Source organism: Anopheles merus, chromosome X, assembly GCF_017562075.2.
Source record: "Anopheles merus strain MAF chromosome X, AmerM5.1, whole genome shotgun sequence".
NCBI lineage: Eukaryota > Metazoa > Arthropoda > Insecta > Diptera > Culicidae > Anopheles > Anopheles merus.
The window spans coordinates 6,316,065-6,329,594 of record NC_054081.1 but is presented as its reverse complement, the minus strand read 5'-3'; the positions used below and the strand labels follow the sequence as shown (position 1 = coordinate 6,329,594).

At 46.5% G+C, this 13,530-nt stretch overlaps 1 protein-coding gene across 12 annotated transcripts in view; it reads right to left on the bottom strand.

Moving 5' to 3' along the window:
• Window positions 1-8,894: 8,894 nt before the first annotated feature.
• The window catches only part of LOC121592112 (chaoptin), a 99,654-nt gene continuing 95,018 nt past the window's right edge, over window positions 8,895-13,530 (bottom strand). For all 12 annotated transcript variants that reach the window (XM_041913409.1, XM_041913500.1, XM_041913419.1 and 9 more), the window contains one exon: window positions 8,895-12,844. In XM_041913409.1, the coding sequence (XP_041769343.1) occupies window positions 12,110-12,844 (735 nt within the window). In that variant the 3' untranslated portion in view covers window positions 8,895-12,109. The remainder of the gene's footprint in view (window positions 12,845-13,530) is intronic.

Below are 13,530 nucleotides of genomic sequence, written 5' to 3'. Positions count from 1 at the left end.
CCAGGCCTGGAACCGATCATGTACTCATACCGGTCCTAGGACTAATAATGAAACCATACCGGTCCCGGGACTTATAATGAACCCATGTCGATCGAGAAGGTCCTGGAATCGATCAAGGAAACCACACTAGTCCTGAAATTAAAGATGAACATACAAAGGTCCTGGAACCGAGCATGAACCCATAAAAATCCTCGAATCCATCAAGTACTCATACCAGTCCAGAAATCGGAGATGAACCTGCACAAGTCCTGAGATCTACCATGAACCCATATTGGTCGTGGAACGGATCATCAACTCATACCGGTCCTAGAATCCAAGATGAACCCATACCGATTCTGAAATCGACCAGTTTTGGAATCGAGCATGTACTCATACCGGTTCTAGAACTTATAGTGAAACCATTTCGGTCCTATAACATATAATGAACCCATACCAGTCCTGGAATCGACCAAGAAATCATACCGGCCCTGAAATTGAAGATGAACCTAAACAGGTCCTGAAACCGAGTATGTACCTATACCGGTCCTAGAACTAATAATGAAACCATACCGGCTCCAGAACTTATAATGAACCCATACCGGTCCTGGAATCATTCAAGAAATCATACCAACCCGTAAAATGAAGAAGAACCTACACAGGTCCTGGATTCCAATATGAACCCATACCAATCCTGGAATCGATCAAATACTCATACCAGTCCTGAAATCGGAGATGAACCTGCACAAGTCCTGGGACCTACCATGAACCCATATTGGTCGTGGAACCGATCATGAAACCATACCGGTCCTAGAATCCAAGATGAACCCATACCGGTCCTGGAATCGATCAAGAAACCATACCAACCCTTAAAATAAAGAAGAACCTGCACAGGTCCTGGATTCGAATATGAACCCATACCAATCCTGGAATCGATCAAGTACACATACCAGTCCTGGAATCGAAGATGAACCTACATAAGTTATGGAACCAAGCATGAACCTGCCCTGGAATCTACACCGGTCCCGGAACCGAGCATGAACCTATACCGATCCTGGAATTGATCATGAACCCATACCGGTCTTAGAACTAATAATGACCCCTTACTGATCCAGGAACCTCAGCATGAACTCACATCTGGTCTAAAATAGCTGCTGAGGACCCATTTCAGGTCTAAAATAGCAGCTCTATTTGTTCGACGAAAGTATATTGCATATGTTAAGGTGTTTGCTAAAATAAGCCTTAACCAGGAGAAAAGTCTAATTGGAATTTTATTGTTCACAATACGTTGTTTTGTTTCATGTTTTATTTGAGCAACCGATTAAAACACATTTCACCCGGCACGCATTATTTCCCCACCTCTACGCTTCGATTCACGCTGCCCTTCTTGTTAAGGTTCCTTTATAATTGAGCGTTTTTATTTTATTTCATTTCACAGCACGACACGCATGAAATCCTCTGTGGCGTATAATTATGGTGCGCAATGTAATGTAATGCCGTTATCGCACTGTTGACGCTTCACAGTTGGTTTCCAGCCCGCTGGGCAGGGATTGATTTAATTCGTTCTTTTTTCCTCCCCCGGACCCCCCGGAACAGTTGCCCCACATTTGATTGATTTGAGTTTTCATAACAGTTTTTTTTTGCTTATTGGAAATTTTGTTCCCATTTACAAGTTGGGTAAAAATCGATTCAATGGGACTCGCAATCGGAATTTGTGCACGTTAGAGCCTAAATAGATTAAAAAAATAATTAAGTCCATCAGCCTAAGAAGAGTCAATTGTTAGCAATTAGCACCTTAAAGTGTGGTTAGTTTTTAGTTTATCTATTATTTCATTACTTTTTATGAAAATTGTCAGTAAACTGTCAGTGTGAACATTTCAATCACAATGCATAATGTATTTACAGCATTTTGATGCGCCTTTACGGTATGCAATACTCATAAGCATCGCATTCAACAACCACTCGCACCAACAACGGTACGATTGCATACTGTAAGGCGCTAACAGCGTATAGGACCCCAGTCGAATGGTTTTGCTTTTCAATTTTACAACGCTTTGGCCTGTTTGCACTGCCGCATCTAGATAACATTTAATTTGAGAGTGTCCATTGAACCCTCTTCCCGCACTGAACCGGTGATTGCTAACCGTTTTTTTTTTCACGCAACCAATCCACTAAACCTGAAAAATAAGAGACGTTTGCAAACAGCAACAGCCGGCCGGACAGTGTGGCCCGATAAATTACAGTGTACGGGATGTCGCGAACCGTCACATCTACAGTAGCGTCCGTGATCCGTCCGGCTGTTGGGGCCCTTGTTCGGCACGGGCATTGTTCCGTGCGTAACGCTAGCAGTGGTACACGGTCCGGTACACGGTCCTTTTGCAATCCGGGCAGGACCGGCTTTGATGCCCACCGCCTAGCACATTGGCTCATCGTGCAATCGGGACATGCAAACGAGAGCCGGAGCATGCCGTCGAGCACATCGCAAGTAACATCAACCGAGGAGGCGAGCCAGAATCCAGCACGAGCTGAGAGTGTTTAATCGATCGATTGTTTACCGAACCGAGCACGGTTGACAAGCGCAAAGCGGTCCTCGGCCCGGGCTGCTCGCTTGCCAGCGACAACTTTTCTTTCCCTTCGCTCGTCGTGTTTTTTTTTTTCTTTCTACATCAACAGTATTACGGATACGGTTCGAGCCGTCGGAAACCCACTCGCAATGGCTGCTAATTTGTTTTAGGACAGCGTTGGGTTTGGATGCGCCAACAAAATAAAACGCAAATGACTCGGCGTCGATTAATGCATCGATGCGTGGTGTTGGAGGAATGAAATTAAAAAAAAAACGCCACCACCACCATCACCACTCAGCACACGACGGACGTGCCCAGTGTGCAGCCTTTGGCGACACACCATTACCCCGCGGCCCGTCCAATTTGCCCGAAACGCTGAAACGGACCAGGCGCCTCCATCGCCACCCGAACACGCCCGATAACGTGCCACGGCACCAACGGCACCAAGATGGATGCTCTTTTGCACCCGTGTTCACATTGTCTGCTACTGCTCTGCCCGCTCGCCCATCGCCCCCCATTCACAGCCAGCACGACCAGCCACGGCACAAAACGAAATCGCAAATGGCCGGAGCGGGTAGCCTGCTGACGGGCGCGTATTGTTATTTAAAATAATGGAAATGTTCGCGCGTGGTAATGATCTTATTTTACGCTCGAGTTTTACATGCCCCCCCCCCGGGCACTTCCACCCTCCCCGGGGCACGGGCAGCATTCCAGCCAGACCGGTTTGGACGCGCTTCGGTATTGTTTTATTTTCTCCCCTTTTTTGGGCGGGCGCAGGTTCTTCGTTTTGTTTTTCCCCTCCGGCGGGGCTTCGTCGCCGTGTTGGCTCGCTACCGGCGTTTGGCTTTCCAACCGCTCTTAATGTGCGCGACGAGTGAGCGAGGAGAGAAATTGGGCGGGCATGTGTTGCAGGGCGCGCACACTGCCCGCTCAACGGCTTACTCGCGAGGCGAAATTTGCGAAAGGGACATCATAATAGCGAAGAGGCGAACTGGTTCCTTCACCTCCCCCTGCCTGGCGCGGGGCTGATGCGGCCAGTGAAATGACACACGCGAAGCACACGCTGGCGGGATGTCGGTGCAAGGGTCATGCCGGTCCCCGGGGCTCGAGTGCTGTACCGACCCGCCCGCTAATGAGATTCCAGCGCTCAGTTTCACAGAGCCGCAAAGAGGGAACCGCACAGACAACGCGTGTGGTGATTAGGTGGAAGGGGGAGCGGGAAGCATCAGTACAGGATCTAGGCGGTCAGGAGTGCTTTCGGTTCGCTCACGGCATCACGGCGTGGATGGCGTTTTTCGATGCTAAAGAGTGTTGAATGAGGGGAAAAAAGGGAAACAGTGGAAGCCCGGCTCCCGGCCCCCCCCCCCCCCTCCACAAACCACCCAGCCCCGTCGGCAGCTGCAACCGCCGGTAGGAAAACATTATACGACTTAATTTCCCCACCGACACCGAACGCGAATGCCAAAGCGACCAGCGTACAGAAAAATACGTTAAACAACACAAGAACGGCACATGCACGGATCGGTGCCGTGACCAGGATACCGATGCAGAAGCACACCGCTGGCGCGTCCCGCACCGTCGCACATCGCCGTGGACGCGCTTTCCGCGGATTGGGAAAAACGGTCCGAAACCACTTTCCCGCGAGCCAGACAGACAGAGGCGTGTGTCAGTTTGCGTGGCTTGCGTTTATACGGAGCAAATTGAACGACGGTGCACTTCTCGCCCGTTGCACACTGGGCACCGGGAAAGCATTATTTAACCAAACCCAGCCCGCGCCAGCGCGCGTTGTACCGTCCGGAGCCGCAAACCAGGAAACCAGACAAGCAGGCGTTTTTCGGCAAAAGTGTACACCCACACACACACACACACTCATACACATTGCAGAGCGTTAATCTAGCGTTAAGATTTCGGGCCGCTTGCTCTAGCTAGCCCACTTTGCGGGTTTGCGTCATCCTCGCTCGTCCAGGTTGCTAACATTGAGCGCGTGGATTTGGTTTGCCGTTGATGCATCAAGCATTCGCGGTGGTTCAATCGGCGAACGGTGCGAACCTAATTGAGCGCAAAGCAATGCAATGGAAATGCTTGTTGTTTTTTTTTTCGTTGCTGTGGGAAAGCGATATAACCGTAGAGAAAAATAGCTAATTTTAAAATGTCACCACAAGTGGAAATGCTGCTTTAATTAGTAGCGACAAGGATCTTGAAAGCTTTTCAAGATGTTTTTTAAAGATTCAATGCTGTTTTGAAAAAAAGGTTTTAGAAATAACCTAGTGTAGCACCAATTTGCATACTCACTAGGCGCTTGGCAAATGATCCCCGTTTGTTGTAGCGCCGTTGCAAAACTTTTCGTCATTAGCCGACAATTTATTTGCAAATATTTAAACTATTTTTCAAAGTGTATATAATTTTCCATACAAACCACGCGCAACCTACAATCCATTGCAATGGCGCTGCACTAGTGAGCTGAACTTTATAGAAATTTCAAAAAAAAACAACCCTCCTTTCTTCACTGTAAGCGTTCTATCTCATTAATTTATTTCACCGAAGCGTTCAGAAGGAAACGAACGATAGAGCGAGACAGCCGAGCGGCCCAGCACTGACAGGCCTCATACGTTACGGCATCAAATTGAATCTTTCCTCCTAACGCATTCCCCTTCGCTGCTCCCAGTGGAAAACTTTTGCTACGGCAAGCGTGTACTGCACACAGCCTAACTTTCGGGCGCCGTCTCAGCACTCAGCGGCACTCAGTCGTCTGGCGCAGCGCAGATAACAAGCATCCGGACCGGTAGTTGGTGTGTCTGTTTTCTTGTTTCCAGAACCACTCACCACCCCCTCCATCCCCCCCCCTCCCTCCCGCCCTCCTGCGCTACGCCGTTACGCGCGCCCCCGGTAGTTAATTTTGTGCTTCCGCGTGCTGCCCGGCAGGAACAGCCGTGGTGTGGTTTTTGCGCTAAAGTGGCTGCAACTGATAATGATGCGTTTCGGTTTGGCTGGGTACGGTGTGCATCGCGGGCACTGCTGTATCGTGCTCGTTGTATTCCTGCCTTTCCCCCCCCCCCTCACCCGCGCGCTTTGGTGCAACTCTGGCTTTCTTTCATTGTTATCTAAGAAACCGCTTTTCGCTTTTTCTTTGTGAGCACTTTGGATGTGTGTGCTATGGTTTTCTTTCATTGCTTTCGTTTACCTGTGCAGCGTTATGCTACGATCACCACCACCTGTGGACCATTGAATGGGAGAGAGGGCGGATGATGATTCATACGCCTTGGTGCGCGCGAAAGTATTCCATGTTCAACTTCTGCCTTCTACCGTCAGACGAGGGGGGAATTTTCAATCCAGCTGCAAAGTGCTTCGCTCAAGCGTGCAACTAAAAATATGTTTTTATTATTAGCAAAATCTTATTGCTTAACTTAAAAAGCCGCCCAAGTAAGACTCATTGCATACATGCAGGCGAGCATTTATTTTACCAAATTAATCCATTACTTGTGCTGGCGTTCGCTTCTTCGCACTGCGGGTACAAACCAGCCGTTCCCAATTTGCATTCATCCACCTTCAGCAGTGAGGGCAGCGAGTAGAAGAAAGAAGGATAAAAAAACAACAACAAACGTCCGCAAGAGGCGTGCAAGTGAAATGCTTTTGCCCTCTTCAGCGAGCGTCTTGGTGTGATTACAAGACCTTCGTCATACTACCGTACCAAGCAAAAACCAACCACCACCCTTCGCCCCACCTCACCGACCAATTACACTAAAGCTTCGTCTGCTTCTTGCGCCCCCTCGCTCTCTCTCTCTCTCTCTCTCTCTCTCTCTCTCTCTCTCTCCTCTCTCTCTCTCTCTCTCTCACACACCGCAGTGCTTTTTTGTGTCAGCACCAGTGCCATGTTGTTTTTGAAACGAATCAATTAAAAGCTTACCAACGGCTTCATTCATCATCGTCTGGTTCCGGTTCGTCGCTTAGCCCCGTGTGCGCCTCGCCTGTTCGTTGCCCTCACTTCACATTGTTATTCTTCCCTGTCTAGCAGCTTAGCAGCAAACGGAAAGCGGGAAGCAAGAAGCGAAGCGTCCCCTTCCATTGCGGGGTGAAAGGTCACACTGTGGTCCGGCCGGCCCAATGCCTGCCAACAGAGCGTCCGGGCACGTCGGCAGAAAATGGTGAAACATTGCTTTTTAATTAAAATTCACCGAAATCATCCCGCCGACGTGGCGGGGACTGTAGGGAAGTGTCAGCCAGTGGGCTCGCAGCTGCCTGGAAGTGTTTGATTTTCATACGGCTCAACGCGCCGCTCAACCTAGCTACGCCACGGGAAATGCTTTCCCTCTTGTACGGCTTGCGTCTTCCGCCTAACTTGGTAAAAGCTGTTAAAGAGTCGCGTAGATGGGCAGTCTGAAATTAGAGAAATACATAAAACAAAACATTCCCTCCGATGGGCTTTTAAGAGGAGCTTTGCTACATGGCATGCATACATTTAGGCGCGTTTGAACTGCACGACCCAGTTTCGGATGCCCAAATCGTTTGCTACTGGCCTGTGTTAACTTTCCGGTTTATCAATTTTTATTGTATTTTAGGATCATCTTCAGTGTCACCTGCTCCGTCATGCAAACCACGCGCTATACCCTGCCCGGGGTTGTATGGCTGCTCACATTACTCAGTTGGGTTTACTTTCTTCAACGTCACTCTACTTGCGATCGAGTTTTAAATTTTTAATACTTTCGATAATTGCTTACCGGCCTATCTGTACGCACGTCACGATGATACACACTCACGCGCACACTCTCTCAAACATCCAAACAACCTCACATACACACACACACATAAATAGTTTCGCTTTTGACGCTTTTGTCGTTGTTTTGCTGGGCAGTAGTGGTACTGCCATTGATTTTTAATCATTTTTTTTTCTTTCCAATTACAGCCTACCCCTTCATACATCATTCCAAACACACACACACACACACACACATGCTTACACAGAAAAAAATGGGGCTCACCAACACCATTCCCTTGCCCAGCTGGTCAGGTTTCAGTTAAAACACAAAGTTTGAATAAATACAATTTTATTTGCTAACTTGTTTTTAATGTTCCGATGTATTATCGATTTTTTCTTTCTCCTCTTTCATTCTCTCTCTTTCTCTCTTTCTTTCTCTTTCTCTTTCTTTCTATCTCTTTCTCTTTCTATTTTTTTCATTTTACTTCAATTGATTTTTTTTCGTTCTCATTCCATACTTCTCCTTTCGTTAGTTTCTGTTCTCACTCTCATCTTCCTCATTTCTTTGCTCGCTTTTTTTTTCTTCTATCTCGTTTGGGATGCTGGGATGGAATGGATTTTCTAAATTTTAGTGTTTTTTTGTTTTTCTCATTTTCAGTATCATTGTTGCCCTACTCAAGCAGCTGTGTCGACTGGAAGCAGCCTTCCTATTCAAATCTACCCTACAATACGCTCCTACCAAACACGCCCACTGTGTAGCAGTGTTTTAGTTTCTGGTTTGCTCGCTTCGCGGTTCACATGAAGTGTCCGTGGTGTCTAATGGATGTACCATTAGGCTGCTTGTTAGTTTGATTTGGTTTCTGCTTTCCGATAAGACATGTTAAAAACATCGAAACATCATCCCCAACTTACATCCGTGCGACACCTTCGCTCGTAATCGCAGCATCGGATGCGATCTGCACGGGCTACAATTTTTCAACATAAATAAAACGACCCTCCCATATGCTGTTCTTTTTTTTTCTCGTCTAGCATAGTTTTAAGCGCTCCGCTTCCAATTCGTTTGTCTCTCTTATTTACAACTTTTGAAGTGTTTTGGGGTAGCGTTTTGATTTGTTTTGATTTATCGATGAACTTGTTTTGTTTGAGTTTTGCTCGTGTTTTTTTTTCTTGTTTGCAAAGATACAGCTTTTACATGTTACGCGTCACGCGTCATTTTAATGTTCCTGTTTCATTCCGCTTCCTTGTAACTGCCCGCTCCGTGTTCACTGACACTGAAGCGAATGGGGAAGTAACATTTCACTTGCAAACGGGCCCTAAACGCGTTCAATCTTGCAGAGGCTATCACGTGCTTTAGACTATACAGTTGTGATTCCTCGCGCTTAGGAGCTGTGTAATTGTTTTACATTTTATGTTTTTTTTTTAATTTACCTGTTTCACGTTCACGCTTTCTTTTCATCGCTCTCGAAAAACCAATGCACCAAGGTAAGGCTAACATTGTCAACTGCTGACGAAGAAAAATAACAAAACAATCTTATAAAGCAATTAAGCTAACAAACGCGTTCGCTCGATTGTGGGGGCGATTTATGTTTCATCAAAAATTCACCGAACCTTCGCCTTTCGTTGCGCCTCCATTTTCCTGCTGCCAGACGATGCATTTTTTGAATGACATTGCAGCGGTTCCTCACTTGCAAGTAACTATATATCTAATGAAACAACTCTATCATAATGCCCTGTTTTTTTCCTCACTTATTTCAGCATATCCAAAAGAGAGAGAGAGAGAAAGAGAGAAAAACGCAAAACAAAACTGCAATCAATCCTTCCACCAACTAGCTAGCACCAAAATTTCTTTCGCTTACAATCTAATGCGTTTCCCAATTAGCAACATTCTGTAGCGTGCACACGCTATCTTAAATCAACATTGTAACGATCTCATGCGTGCAGTAATTGAGTATTTTAAATGGAGTACAAAAAAAAACCTTACATAGTATAAATTAACATGAACACGTTGTTATATATTCTTAGTTGCAAAATGAAATAAAATAAACATCGCGCACGGTTGCCATTGAAGTTGCGCCCAGCAGTAGCTTTGAAAATAAAGCACAGTATTGCCTACATTTAGGCGCGAGCGTTAAAATACGCAACAAGAGAAGCGCTGGTGCCATAAAATAATGTTTCAATTAAGATCATTCTTTCCATTTCGCTTCACCCTTACCCTTAAGCTTTGTGTGCGAAAAAGCAAACAGTTTTCATTTGTTTTTTCTCTTATAAACGTCTCTAAAAAAATAAAAGGTGGAAATGAAAAATCACGCGCTCATTTGTTCTAAGCTCAACCGACAATGAGCTTCCACGGGTGCAAACAAAACTCCGAAAAACTGTGCTTACAACCAAATAAAAAGCATACATAGCTGCGTCACAAACACACTGCACAGCAAACCGGTTCTGCTTTGCACGAAAGCACTGTGGATTGTTTTGTTAGAAGCATTAATGATCCTTCCTTCCACTGCTGATTCCACATCACAAAAAAACATACACACTTTCGATAACAATCAATTGTGCTTGGTAATAGAGAAAAGAGAGAGAGAGAAAAGCCCTGCTGGTGTGCGAAAATTGTTCCCAGCAGCGTCCGAACGGTTGAGTTGAGGGAAAATCAGAACAAAAAAAAAACAATCGAAAACAACGCTCTTGACGGTGCCTTCCGTATGAAAAATAAACAGAAATAAATAAATATCAAAATTATTATGGTATAAACGAGCAAAAAAACGGACTAACTACACCCGAAGCATCTTGTACGGCGTTCGCGGAATTCAGCATAAAAAAACATAAATGAACCGCAAACTCCCCGAGGCAGCTAGAAAAACAAAACTGTAGACAAGAAACTGATGCGCCTCCATTTCAATAAAGCTCGCCTAGAGTGGTTCATATTTGTTGCTTCGTGCCACCCTTAAAAACCGAGGACCAACCAGTGCTTGGCAAATCTAGTGGGTGTGTGTGTGTTCCGCTAAGCAGAAGAAGCTCCCACACAGATGGAATACTAAAAACGTAAAAACTGAAAAAGCCAATACAAATGAATGACACAAAAAAATAGCGAAATAATGGAAAATTGCTGGCAGGATTGCTTGCAGGTGAAAAACATTCCAACCACTTCGGTGGTAACCACACCACACAAAAGCCGGGCGTCACTGAAGTGCCACCGAGCGCAGCACTGCCGGATAATAGAAACCCCTTCCACGACGCTGCATTTGCTTAATCTTTTGCCGTTGCCTATCGTTAATCCTTTTTTTGTCAATCAGCCGATTCGGCCCAAACCGATCGGCGGCACAAGCGAACGCGGCTGTACGAAAACGGATGATTCCGACGAAGGAGAGAACCGTGGGGACTTTTTTTTCTTGTCCCTTGCACTGCGCGGCACACAACTGTCGTAAAGTCACGCTAAAGGCAACCAGCGAGCCGAAACGGAAAGCAAATAAAATCGTCTCCACTTTCACCGCTGGTTCTGACACTTCGCGTTCCCAGCTGCGGCCGTTCCTCCATTCGTGGATTCGTGTTTTTTTTTGTCTACCTTTTTTTCTTCCTCGGTGTTTTCCCTTTCTTGCCCCGAGGTTGAACCAGAACCATAATTTTCCTATGTGAGTATTTATAAAGAAAAACCGAACGATTTCAGCCTCGCTCAATCGAACCTAACCACGGTATAGTTTTTTTTTGCAGTTTGATGCACAACACGGTGTAAAGCTCAATAATCTTGTCTCTACAAAATATTTACAACATCTCTGTATTGGCTTTGACGGGTGTTTTTTGTTTTTTTGTCATTTTAGCTCCTCATTTGATTTTTGCTTTGCCGCGTTATTCGACCTTTAGGGTGACGGGGTGAAATGGGTTTTTGGTCAACACGCTGCTTTCATGTTAATATATGTATGGTTTTGCTTTGCAGCACTGCAAACGCGGTGATTGAAATCAAACATCTGCGTTTGTTTTTGTGTGCGTGTGTGGCATGCAACAGAGTAAACAGGCATCAGCCAATAATTGAGCGGGATGGGCTAAAACAAAAAAAACGGGGATAACTCGTCTATTAAAATCCAATTCTGCACTGCCGATTGCATAGCTGCGGGCGCTTGGAAAGGGTCGCGGCGCACGCTTCGCTATAAGTTCGTTACCGTTAGCCTAAATGTATGCAAAACGCTCGCCACGCAGCGTAAAGGAAGCTGTATAAGGCCGATTATTCCATCTTTTGTCATGCGCATTGAAATTTCTTGTTTGTTCTGAGTAGAGAAACATAATAAATAAATCTAATGATAACACTTTGATATTTAAAACGAACAAGATAAAATGTAAAATTATATAACCCAGCATCATCTTCTTCGCTTTCGCTCCCTTTTAAGGTGTTTCCTCCCGTTAGCCTAGTCGTTTTGGTATGAATCTCCGCCGGGTGCAGATTGGCGCTTAAATATGAAGGCGCCGGAGTGCGCCAAATCCAGTCTCACACTTGCATGCTCTGCCCGTTAAAATCGTTCCACTTGCCCCGGGAGCTTTTGATACTGCTCACGAGTACTAATTTCTTTTTTTACCCTACGCCAACCCCTTCCCCATGCATGCACTCGCTCGGCAACGCTTATCCACACGTAACATTAGCTATGCTGTTTGATTATTACTAGTTCGTTTGTTTTTTGTTTTGCTCGCTTTCACGCGCGCTTCGTTTCTGCTTTGCGGGCTGTGAGTGATCTGTGGCTTGGTTTGTGGAGCTGTAGAAAAAAGAAGGGACAGCGCCACCTGCCCCCCCGTCCTCGGGTCCCACCCGCAACCTACCGCTTCAGCCGTAATTGACCAGATCGAGCGTTGCGAGGGCAGCGTTGACGGGCAGCCGTACCGTGCCCGGCCCGTTTCAACTGTCGGTCAGGAACAGCTTCTTGTGCTCGTCCGGTCCGCCCCCGTTCATGGTGGTGGTGGTGCCGAGCACCGCACCGGAGATGAACGACGGATGCCCATCGAGCAGGGCGACCCCACCACCACCACCGCCACCTCCGCCACCGCCCACGACGGCGCCCATCGCGCCGGCCACGCCGTCCCGGCCGTGCTCGTCGTTCGGGATGGAAAAGTGCCGGTAGGAGATGAACTCGGGCTGGTGCGGCTGCTGCTGGCGCTTGGCCGCCTCCAGCCGCTGCTTCTTGATCTTCAGCCAGCCGAGCACGGAGATGAGCACGATGAACACGACGATGCCGAGGCAGCAGCCCACGATCAGCCCGAGCCGGCGCGTCAGTATCGAGTGGATGATGCTGCGCCCGGACATGCCGTCCGCCTCCGCCAGCGGGTTCGGCCCGATCGCGTCGAGCGTGCGCACCTCGGTGCAGCGCGACGTGGGCGTGTCCATCATCAGCGACAGCAGCGTGTTCGACAGGGACGCGTCCAGATCGCCCGCCGCGTACCCGCTGTGCACGGCCGAGCCACTGTTCAGGATCTGGTTCTGCAGCTGGTTCGACTGGTTCAGCAAGCTGTTGATGTCGCTGTGGTACGTCAGCCAGCTGCCGAGCCCGAGCACGCAGATCAGGTAGCGCGTGTTGGACGACAGCCGGTTCAGCTTGGCCGAGTTGGAGGACCGGTTCATCGTCTTACCGCGTATCTGTGGGAGAGGAGAAAGGCAAAGGTTTGTTGGTTACTTTCTTAATCAATTTTGATTTGCCCTTGACCGCTATTTATTTTAAGACATTACAAAAAATAAATAAAAACAATTATACCAATGGTCTAATTTTTATGGCAGCTTCTAATAACAATTTCTTATAAATAACTAAGCCATACAAACAATTATTAAAATTTATTTCTAATGAATATTTGCAAATGATTTTCATATTCACGTTTCACACGCTTTATATTGTACGGTGCACAAAATGCATAGTTGAAAGTGTTTGTTAAAGAGCATCATTTTGTTGGCAAACAAAAAGCAAAAAAAAAACATAGTAGAAGTTAACTTTAGCTGGCTATAATAAAGGGAACAAAAACTTGTATAATAACCTACTTGACCGTTCCTTTCATGTACAGCATGTGGAATGGCCTACATGTAGGCGTTTAATTTTTTTATGGCAACGCTAATGTCCGATTCAGTTCGAATACTATTCGCAACTTTATTAACACCGATTGCATAACTTCAGGAGTAAGCTTTATTACGGCAAATAGACACCCCGGTTGACATTTTCGAGTTCTAAAATCGGGTTTTCGAGCTATTTCCCTTAAACTGGTGCCTTACACTTCAAGCGCCTTAAACTTTCGATTAAGCAGTTTATTGGACTTTTAGAACAAGTCGTTTAAAAT